At 34.1% G+C, this 11,936-nt stretch overlaps 1 protein-coding gene across 4 annotated transcripts in view; it reads left to right on the plus strand.

Annotated features, from left to right (window-relative positions):
• Positions 1–11,596, plus strand: part of LOC123718375 (disco-interacting protein 2) — a 39,983-nt gene extending 28,387 nt beyond the window's left edge. For all 4 annotated transcript variants that reach the window (XM_045674778.1, XM_045674780.1, XM_045674781.1 and 1 more), the window contains 9 exons: positions 1,749–1,961; positions 3,096–3,265; positions 4,904–5,107; positions 5,514–5,735; positions 6,168–6,376; positions 6,554–6,785; positions 7,584–7,693; positions 7,770–9,376; positions 9,494–11,596. In XM_045674778.1, coding sequence (XP_045530734.1) covers positions 1,749–1,961; positions 3,096–3,265; positions 4,904–5,107; positions 5,514–5,735; positions 6,168–6,376; positions 6,554–6,785; positions 7,584–7,693; positions 7,770–9,376; positions 9,494–9,746 — 3,220 coding nt within the window. In that variant the 3' untranslated portion in view covers positions 9,747–11,596. The remainder of the gene's footprint in view (positions 1–1,748; positions 1,962–3,095; positions 3,266–4,903; positions 5,108–5,513; positions 5,736–6,167; positions 6,377–6,553; positions 6,786–7,583; positions 7,694–7,769; positions 9,377–9,493) is intronic.
• Positions 11,597–11,936: the final 340 nt, after the last annotated feature.

Consider the following 11,936-nt stretch of genomic DNA (forward strand, 5'->3'; position numbering starts at 1 on the left):
TATCGTGTACAATCTATAAATAAAATGTATTTATGTTCGTTTGTTTCGCTATATCTCGACAATATCTGAACGGATTTTGCTAATGATCTTGAAATATTCGTGGAACTTAACATCAGGTGAGCCTCCTGCACGTTTGCCCCCTATTTTATAAAAAAAACTTCAATTAATGTTTAAAATATGAATAATAAGTAAAGAAAAATACGACAATGGAATTCTTCAATAAACATGCAATTGACGGTCTTTTGTCTTTTTACTAATAAAAACTCGTCACTTGGTTGTCATATATTTATGATGATTTGTGTTTTTAAAATGCATCAATTTTTGACACAAATATTTGTAGGTGATATGAAGTCCACCAGGTCATCCAGTAATGATTAAAGTGCCGATTACTTTTGCCACAGTAGAGGATAAGTTACGCAGACTTCGCTCATACTTGGATACCACAACGAAATACTTTCATAGTTCAGATGAATCGCGTGTAACTAGCTTGATTGCTGATCGCTGAATATAGTCGCACTAAATTGATAACTAGCGTAAAATCGCGTTTGTTATTGACATTTGCGACCCAGTAAAATTCTTTATAAAAAGATTAAGAAACTAATATATTATATGCAGTTATTATTTTATACACTACACCTTGGATGAGTAATTAACGAAATAATAAACACATTTGTTATAAATATTCACTACAAAGTCAGTGGATGCATTTACGACGAATTGTTTTTAGTTGCTTATCTGTTTAGTACTTAAAAATCAATGAATCTAGCTTAAATGTTCCCATTGAAAGGCTGAGCGTTCGTAGAAAAGTTTCAAACAAGATTTTACGTCTAATAAGAAAATAAAAAGTTACCAAAATCGAAGTGAAGTTATAACTAGTTTCCGATTTTATAACTTTCTATTGTCTTGTGTATTTAAAATAAGAATAAACGCGTGTCCATTTTTAAATTTAAATTCAGGTCAGCTTAAAATACTTTATTGCGCAAACAGAGGAGGCACAAAGGTTTAATGAGTGCGACGTTTTCGTAAGCGAATATGGTACTTACTTGTAAATAGATTTTGATTGTATTTATTTTTCCTTTATTTCTTTTATAATACTCATTTTGTTTACATCCAAACTAGATTTTCAGTTTCAAATATTATAATGCAATATCAAAGTACTGTCACAAATTAATCTTAATAAAAAAAATGATTTAAAATTTTGATGATCTGCTAATCGTTTTTAGTTTAAGTCCGACTAAACGTTTTTAGTATTGAGATTACTCTTTAGAAATTAACATTTCAATTGCTTTTTATCTCCTAATTTTGATGATAACCTTGCTACTTTTATGTAGGTATTCTTAAATTATACTACAAAGAATGATTATATAATTTATTTAAATAATGATTCTTTATTAAAGTCTCGTAATTGTGATTTACATTCCTGTGACTATTTGTTTTCTTAATAAGTTCCGTTCAATTTTCAATTTTATTTTTCAAAGCAGTGATCAGCCCTGATACTCGAATAATTTTCTGGAAATTGAGATTAGGTCCTCCCAGTTATACGTCATCATTAAGCCACGATGTTTAGACGTGAAGAGTATATTTATAATAATTATCAAACTTGCTTGTAAAGCATTGTAGCAGTGTACTAACGTGAGGTACCACCGATAAAAATTGATTAATGATCAGCTTTTACAATTAATTACGTATTCGTTATATATCAGTCCTTCATTGTCTTAATCTTCGTACTAAGGACTTTTTATTCCTAGGGCTTCGATGTTGGCGCACTGCAGGATGTTATCTGTCACCTGCAACTACACGGAAGGTGAACACATGGTGTGTGTATTGGACTTCAAGCGTGAAACTGGCTTATGGCATGCTGTACTTGCAAGTGTCCTTAATGGCATGCATGTAATATTCATACCGTATGCCCTCATGAAAGTCAGTCCTGCGTCATGGATGCATATGATCACAAAGTACAGGTAGGTTCTACATCATTTATGAAGCCCTTATTTAACAAGATTGGTAACTGAAGGTTGAAGACTTATAGATAGTATCAGAAAAGAACGCCTCTAGCGTTGATACGTTTCATGAATCTCAACCAGACAAAATTATATTAATTTATCTGATATAGTGCTTTTCTAGTTCAGGTCGCAAGAGGTCCATTTCCATGTCAGTAAAAATCAGTTAAAAATATAGATACAATTATATACCTAATAATAATAATAAAATATTATTATTATTATAATTATATACCCATTTTAACTCGTTAAGTATGACGGATGCTCAAATAATACTCCGAATCTGCATTAAGCAAATGCAAGAACCTTGTATAGAGCAAAGTTCCTGAGGACATACAAAAATTCCGTTGTACGGACCTGGGAAAGGTTAAATACGTTTAACTCACTACAATATGGAGGCTTCGACTCTCTTATAACTAAACTTTTTGCAATTTTATTATTATTGCGTTAAGATTCTATTTGAAGTTAATTTTGCGTACGTCAAGTCAATTCGACATCGCCACGATCATTAAGACCGCATTATAGTTGAGATAGAAACTAGATTTCTGAGACAAAAAGTGTCGTCTATATTTATGCACGGATGCCACACATTTCTCATAGGTTACTAGCATTGGGGAAAATTAATTTAAAGTCCTTGGTAGCCTCGTTTTTAATATACCAAATTGAATCTTGCTAAAAAATAAAAAATAAGTAAAAGAGCCATAACATATCATCGAACCATAAAGCATAAGAAGCTTAGAAGGCATTGGCTAAGAATAACAACGTTTGAAGTTTACCTTCAAACGTTTTCCTTGATTTTTCAATTATAATATTATTTAAATATATATTGCTATACTCCTATATCGCCTGTCGAAAAACTTAGCAGTGATACAATTTTCAGACCTGTTATTATTTATTTACACGCTTCGTAATAACCTTGCGTTAACAACTAACGTTTACAACATACAAAAATATAATTTTGTGTTCAAGATCTGTAAATTAAGCTGTAAATTTTAATTAATTAAAAATACTTTCGTAAAATGGTTTGGCATCGTTTTTCACTAAGTACTGACTTAACAAATATCCCTCTATAATATAATATATTTTATATAACAGGGCATCAGTGGCCATAGTCAAGTCTCGGGACCTGCATTGGGGCCTTCTCGCGACCCGGGACCACAAAGAGATCTCACTCAGCTCACTTCGATTCCTTCTTGTCGCCGATGGAGCAAACCCATGGTCGCTGTCTTCTTGCGATCAGTTTCTATCAATATTTCAGAGCAAAGGTAAATCACTATTTATATAATGACTATATATAATCTTTTACATATAAAGTATTATCAATGTAAATATGTTAGTAGATTTTCAGGTAAAGATGAAACAGTTGTATTTTTTTTTATAAACGATTATTTATAGGAATGAATCTCCATAAACCCGCTTTTGTTTTGCTGATGAAATTTCTAGTTGAGCATTTAGTGGCTTTTAAATTAAAATATCTTATAAATTTCATTTTAAAAGGAAGCGAAAGAACTAGAATCGATGACTCTTTCATTCATAAATGTATGAGGGCGTTGAATTAATTTGACTAAAATGGTACCTTCATATTATATATTCATTATTTAACATTTCTATTCACTCAATAGAAGAAATTAAATTCATATAAGTGTGTAGGAAGAAATAGGAACACGATCCAAGCTCTCTTTTGATGGAAGACTTATAAAAATCCTATGAAAAGAATTTATTCCTGCTTGCGTAATAAAATTTCCTGTAGTGGTCGGAGACGAGGAATACTTACGTTGTATAATCTTAGGAAAATAAAATTATTGGAAAACGAATGAAAACTGACAGTATTTTCTAGTATGGCAAATAATACAATATTTTATTATTAAATTAACTTTTAGTGGTCTGAACATTGTTATAATTCAACTAGGTCATATATGGTCTTGATTAGTTCATTTCTAAATTGTGCCTTAGAAAAAGCAAACCCTTTCAAGTGTGCCTCTTAAATAGCCTCTTAAATAGCCTCTTAATAATCTTACGATTATGCGATACTCACGGCAATAACTATGTTAGGTTTCGAATAGTAACTAAAAAAATATATTTTTTCCGACGAATCAATTACAAAAACCTCTTTCAAAATTGTCTCCAAACTAGTAGAAAGTTTTTAAGCAAAATATCTTCATAAATACTTTTGTTATCAGTGTTCAGCTTCTTTCGAAAATTAATTTAATTTAAATTACAAATCAAACATCTAACGAACAAATGTTTTTTACGAAACAAAAACAAAAATAACGATGCTTCAGGCGAAAATTAAATTTGCATGGAGTGATGTCATCATTCGTTTCTAGCTTCGTGATTAATTAATACTGTGATGGTCACCGCTATTAAGTGTGTACTTGCAAGTATAAATTATACCTATTTTTAAATACAGGCAAACGTTTTCAAACCATTGTGTGATAGAACCAGGCTTAACATATAAAACTATATAATTGCATACAGTCGAAACTGACGAGGACATCAATGACGGTTGATAATTTTTCACTATCGTTACTATGAGCGTACATACGTGTGCCTACGGTTTTGTTCAGTTGAAATTGTTGTTTCAAACAAACAATTAAAGAAAGCACACGTTAACAATATACATAAAAACTTCAAAGGAAGAAAAAAGGGGGGAAAAGAGAACGAAACTTATGTACAAAGAGTACTTTTTGCGTATTTTTTTATATATTAAGGGTATTCGTGTTGTGGTGTTATGCCGCTATTTCCTAATCTAATCATATCCGTACCGTAGTGTTTAAGAATGAGTTAACGTTATAATTGTATGGTCAAGAGTCTGATCACCTACGATTTTCCATTTAATAATTACGGAACCTCAAACATCTTTCAGTTCTAGCAATTTTTTTTATGTTGTTTCCTTGGTGCAGGTGTTCGAGGTGACGCAATATGTCCTTGCGCGTGCAGTAGTGAATCTATGTCTGTGTGTATCCGCCGTGCGGGACGTGGTGGATCCTCAGCCGGTCGTGGAGTCCTCTCAATGTCTGGACTTTCTTACGGCGTAGTCAGAGTGGATGCTGAGAACTCGCTAACGTCACTCACTTTGCAGGATTGCGGACAGGTTATGCCGTCATGTAAGTGTACCCTATATATATTTGTTTATTAAAACTTATTTTATTTAAAAATAGAACCGATATCTTCCTAATAGGCCGGCGTCGCATTTTAATAACTGCGCCAGCCTTCTCCTGTAATTATCTAATAAATTGAGGCTACCGACTGTAGCGCCATCAGCCGGGTTGACTTGTGAATTTAAACCATCCAGGGAGCCTCCCAAACGCGTACAAAAATTCATTCAAATCGGTCGAGCCGTTTAAGAGGAGTTCAGTGACATACACACGTACAGTACAATAATATATAAAGATTATGTATTCCTAGATCGTATCTAAATACTTGTCAAAACAAATTCCACCGTATAAGTGTATATAAATAATAGCTGTTGTTTATATAAATAAGACATTTTAAACTGAATATTTTGTCCAGGTGTCATAGTGGTAGTAAAAATGGAGGGTCCAGCTTATCTCTGCAAGACAGATGAGGTTGGGGAAATCTGTGTATTATCTGGGGCCACTGGGTCTGGATATTGGGGTCTTCCGGGACTCACGAACACCGTTTTTCGGGTGCGACCTTTAGATGCTGACGGAGATGCAATTGGCGAAGAACATTACGTAAGAAGCGGTCTACTTGGATTCCTTGGACCTGGAGGTAACAAAGTTCTTTCTATAACCTTCACAATTCCAAACGTATCACCTCGCTGGAATTTCGCAGTTTGCTTTGCGATTATTGCCTTTCTAATGTTGTTTCAAATTACTAAACCCCCCCGTCTTGTACTAAACCCGCTTATTCGTTAACTGTATCATTTACTAATGTACTGCAAGTATCAAGGTAAGCTTCGTCTAGTTTGTTTATTTGCTAAAGTATACAAATATACTGAAATTATGTCTAATGTTTTATTGTACGATAGTGAACAAGAATTACAGAAGAGAGGAATAATAAATCCGTAAAAAATACATTTTTTATTTATTTTACTTAAATTCACCACCAACGCAGCACTGAAAATATTGCTGGTATATTTAATAATGCATATTTCGTGAAATTTCTCAAAAACGCTTTTTAATTTTTATAAAAACAATTCAGGTTTGGTCTTCGTATGTGGATCAAGGGACGGACTAATGACTGTCACGGGTCGTAAGCACAATATGGACGATATTATTGCCACTGTCCTTGCGGTTGAGCCCATGAAGTTTATTTACCGAGGTCGAATTGCCGTGTTCTCAGTTAGAGTTCTGCGCGATGAGAGAATCTGTATTGTCGCTGAACAGCGCCCGGATTGCGGAGAAGAAGAGGTATTTTTAATAAGTTTAACCCATATAAACCTCCTTCATATTATACTTAAAATCCCTCACTCGAATGTTTGTTTTGCTCATTTTAACCAACAGACTATGAAAACCTATCAAGGTCTTATATTAAGTATACGTATTTAAACTAAATACTTTATTAATAAATTACTATAAAATTTTCAGTCATTCCAATGGATGTCTCGTGTTCTACAAGCCGTTGACTCCATTCACCAAGTAGGCATATATTGCCTGGCTTTAGTTCAACCGAACTATTTGCCTAAAACGCCTTTGGGTGGTATACATCTGAGCGAGTGTAAGCGTCGGTTTCTCGAAGGAACTCTTCATCCCGCCAATGTACTGATGTGTCCACATACATGCGTCACCAACCTTCCAAAACCCCGTGAAATACATTCAGGTAAGTTTATTTATCACGCCGTTTTCCCGTAGCGGTAGACAGAAACCACGGACCTCCACTGGTTACGGTCCTGATATATCTATATATATCATCGGTTACGAGTTCTTTTAACTTGTCTTTTCTATAGAAAATCCAGTACGTCCTGGATTTGGTACAGGTACGACAAGGCCTACCCATCCCGATTTCACCATCTCTGGTTGTCTTGTTAACCGCTATTCATTCATCCGTTCCACATGTCCAAACCACTTAAGCATTCCATTGTCATTACTCTTCTATAAGCAAGTGATTTAATATTCGTTAAACCGTGGCTCGAACGATAGATAAACATCGAAATAAAGAAGAAATGATGTATTTTTTTATAAAACCACAGCGTATTCAAACTGGACAAAAGTGCGAAGATGCATCGTTCTAATAGAATGCACGTACATAATAACGTAGTTTTCCATACAATTTGTTACTACAAAAAAACTATGCGTTTTAAGTGTCAAAATGCAAATTTTGACTTAAACAAAATAATTTAATTTTAAATTACTCAGTTCTATGGAAATTTAATTATTTATATTAAGAATAATATTAAGAAATAAAAATGTGTTTTATAGGTTTGTATATTATATTTAAGATGTATAGGAGAAATAGTAAAAAGAAATATGAAATCAAAGAAATTTCGTAGAATTACGCAAATATTAAAAATGAACGGGAAGCCTCATACCTCAAGCTTAAATGTCCTTGGTTTTATTTTGTCCATTGTCATAATTGTTTACCTATAATGTAAATTACATACCATTATTTTCGTTACAGACGTCGGCCCTGCCTCGGTAATAGTGGGTAATCTTGTTCAAGGCAATCGCCTCGCGTCCGCTCAAGGGCGTGATATGGGGTATTCTGATGATTCTGATGCAGCACGAAAGGTAAAACTGCTGTTCCTTGTTATCGATTATGAGGATAGTTATGGATTATCGGTTTACTTAATTTTTTTTTTTTCAGTATCAATTCATATCACAAATCTTAAGATGGCGCGCGCAAAGCACCTCTGACCATGTCATATTCACCCTACTCAACTCGAAAGGTGCAGCTACAAAAGTTCTCACGTGTGCTGAACTCCACAAGAAAGCCGAGAGAATTGGCAATTTGCTTTTAGAAAAAGGACGTGTTAATACTGGCGACCACGTGGCACTTATATTCCCACCGGGGCTTGATCTCATTTGTGCATTTTATGGTTGTCTCTACGTTGGAGCAGTTCCAGTGACTATTCGCCCCCCACACCCTCAAAATCTTCACACTACGCTGCCAACAGTTCGAATGATCGTCGACGTCAGCAAAGCTACACTAGTCCTTTCCAATCAATCTGTGATAAAATTATTGCGCTCTAAAGAAGCAAGCAATGTAATTGATAGCAAGGCGTGGCCTATCACTCTCGATACAGACGATATGCCTAAGAAGAAATTGCCTATTTTATACCGAGCGCCAACAGCGGAGATGCTGGCTTACTTGGACTTTAGCGTGTCGACTACGGGAATGTTGGCAGGGATCAAAATGTCGCATGCGGCCGTCACATCCCTTTGTCGCTCAATGAAAATAGCATGCGAATTGTATCCTTCCCGTCATATAGCTCTTTGTCTTGACCCGTACTGTGGTCTCGGATTTGCCCTCTGGTGTCTCAGCAGCATTTATTCAGGACACCATTCAATTCTCATACCTCCGTCTGAAGTCGAGATTAATCCAGCTCTATGGCTCAGCGCTGTGTCACAATACAAAGTGCGGGACACATTTTGTTCTTATGGGGTGATGGAATTATGCACTAAAGGTCTCGGAAGTTCTGTAAATCAATTGAAGGCGAAAGGTATAAATTTGGGATGTGTCAGAACATGTGTGGTGGTTGCGGAAGAACGACCAAGGATCAACTTGACAAACTCTTTCTCTAAACTGTTCTCGGCTTTAGGGCTCAGTCCAAGAGCTGTTTCGACGTCGTTTGGTTGCCGAGTGAATATTGCTATATGTCTACAAGGCGCGTCTAGTCCCGAACCATCCACCGTCTATGTAGATCTACGAGCTTTAAGAAATGACCGTGTCTCGCTGGTCGAGCGTGGTAGCCCACATTCCTTGTGTCTTATGGAGTCTGGAAAACTATTGCCCGGTGTAAAAGTGATCACAGCCAATCCTGAGACGAAAGGTCAATGCGGGGACTCTCATTTGGGAGAGATTTGGGTTCAGTCTCCGCACAATGCAAGTGGTTATTTCACGATTTACGGTGACGAGAGCGACTACGCTGACCACTTTAGTGCGCAGTTGGTAACAGGCAACACGGGTGAAGTGTACGCTAGAACGGGTTATTTGGGCTTTTTGCGGAGAACTGAAATAAGTACAACCGGAACTGGGGATGATATGTCCATGATATCACGTGATAGCGACACCGAGTCGCTGGCATCAGCTTGCGGCAGTATGAGTGGCTTGATGAATGACTCTCACGATACACATGACGCTGTATTCGTCGTCGGAGCACTTGACGAAACTATAATGCTGCGAGGTATGCGGTATCATCCCATTGATATAGAGAATTCAGTTATGAGATGCCATAAGAAAATCGCTGAATGGTAAGTATTTGATAAAAATTTTGTATACCATTTAAGCGTATTATATACTAATACAGATTACAAACTGAGCTATTATTTTATAAAATACATATAATTTTAAACTGATGGTATTTTCAGTGCCGTATTCACGTGGACGAATCTTTTGGTGGTTGTCGTAGAACTGGATGGTAACGACAGCGAAGCTCTGAACTTAGTGCCTCTCGTGACCAACACAGTGCTGGAGGAGCATCACCTGATCGTTGGTGTCGTGGTTGTAGTGGACCCAGGAGTTGTTCCCATTAATTCACGCGGTGAGAAACAACGTATGCATCTCCGCGACGGATTCCTCTCCGACCAAATCGACGCTATTTATATCGCATATAACATGTAATATTTACCAAAGCACGGCATACACAACACGACACTCTCGAATTGAGCAATTTTCTCGCTGCAAGTGATAAAATGTCAATTGTTTGTGTATCCTTGCTCAATTAGGCCATACGATTCGAAGAATAGAGTCCCATCGGTTAATTAGTCTGCATAGCTGATATACAATGTGTTTAGCTTTATATACTCATTAAGATTCTGTGTATTTTCAATGCTTTTTATTATTTTAGATTAGTTTACGCAGTGTAAGTGTATTCAGCACATTTTAGAGAAATTTAAAATAAATATAAAAAAAAAATATTTACCCTTGACAAGGCACCCATTTAATATTTGAGATACTTCATTTGTTTAGATACGGAAATAGACAGTTAAAAAACGTAAAATTTTTACACCAGCGCTAAGAATTAAATTTAATCTGATATTGACACAAGACTGATGAAAGTCTGAAAACTATTTGTTTAATATTAATTTAAGATTCATTATGATTTGTGCCGTATAATCCGAAACCCTTCGAAATTTATTAATGCGCAAATTTTCAAAAAATAGTTCTTGAGTTAGCATAATACGATAGGGACAATGAAATTTCATTTGTACACAATGATATTGTTGTGATTATTGTGAAACAAGTAATTTTTAATGTTAGAAGATATAAATGTATTACTACCGATAAATAATATATTTTAGATTAAGTGACTTATTGTGTAAACTGCATTTAATGTTTTATTTTATCGTTTATTTTATATGAATATACCTTTAGACAATAAATTCATTAAGAATGGATTTCGATTGGCGTAGGAAAACAAGTTTATTTAAGCACTAATAGCGCAAATGCAATGTTATATCATCGTTTTTCAGTTCTATGTAGATAAATTCATTTTAAGTAATAATGTCGAAAGTTCGAAATTTACCTCAACTTTTCTGGTAATGTTTTGACTTAACTAAGTCATATGTTTATAAAAATTATTGTCTTATGCAACTACTTAGATACGTAGTTTTCAATTTTATTAATTTTGTATGACAACTTGAGGTAATTTTGGTTTTATTTTGCATATCAAAACTTGTGCCAAGATTTCCATGTCACATGATTTCAATATCGCATCTTTGTTCTTTTAAGTTTATGATTAAATGTTTATGATATATTTTCACAACTGACTTATTAGAAGTAATTTTTCTTTTATTATATTGATAGTGGTTAGGATTTGAGAAAGTGTTACTTTCAGTAGTCCATTCCATATATTTTTTTGTGTAGCAAATTAATATTGATAATATAATATAAATATTTCTTTTTTAAATCTATTATATTTTACTGATTATTTATTGCTAAATTGTACATATGATTTTGTTATTTAATTTTATGTTAAATGGTTCTTTCTTAGAATAATACATATTATTTTACTGATGTCTGGAGTAAAGTAAAATCCTTTTTTATATTTAAATTCATTTAAACATAGTATGTATTATCCTCAATAAATTTAAACTATAGTCATCTTATTATGTAAGTATACCTAAAAGTAGTTAATTATAATGACTCAAGTTATTGAACAAAATGTCTTAATAATAATCGTGTAATTCGTAATTTATAATTATTTATAATTTATAGGTACGAGGTCCGACAAGTAAGTCGACTTTTTTCAAAAAATAATACGCGTAAAACCTGGCGTTTAAGCACAAGTAATGTACACTTTGTATAATCAAAATTCCATTAGTGACCTAAATACATAATAAAATACACGCACAAAATTGTAATCTTTTGGCAATAACTTGAATTAAATTTGTACGACGTTGTTAGGACTTTGTAACCATTATACAATTGTGATTAATTTCTGGAATAATAATAAATAAACTTGCATCTTTTATTCTCTTTTATATTTGTGCAATTCCTTTGAGTATGGTTTGTGTTCTTAATGTCTAATTAATTTAGATAAACAGATAATAAAAAAGTTAGATTGCAATTTGCTTGGGCGCTGATAAGCAAAATATCTATATGATTTGCTCATCTGGCAGACTTTTTTTTAATAACGATAAAAAATGTTAAACAAAAGAGGTATACTATATCATTAGCATCGTGTCTGCGTTTAAGGCTTTTTTTCCGGATCAGAATTCATATTAAGTTCGTAGGTCAATAAATTAAAAAAAAAAGTTTATGCTACGAATAATCGCATTAATTTGCCATAATACCCGCTTTTCCGAAGAT

The sequence above is a fragment of the Pieris brassicae genome, chromosome Z, assembly GCF_905147105.1.
Source record: "Pieris brassicae chromosome Z, ilPieBrab1.1, whole genome shotgun sequence".
Classification (NCBI taxonomy): domain Eukaryota; kingdom Metazoa; phylum Arthropoda; class Insecta; order Lepidoptera; family Pieridae; genus Pieris; species Pieris brassicae.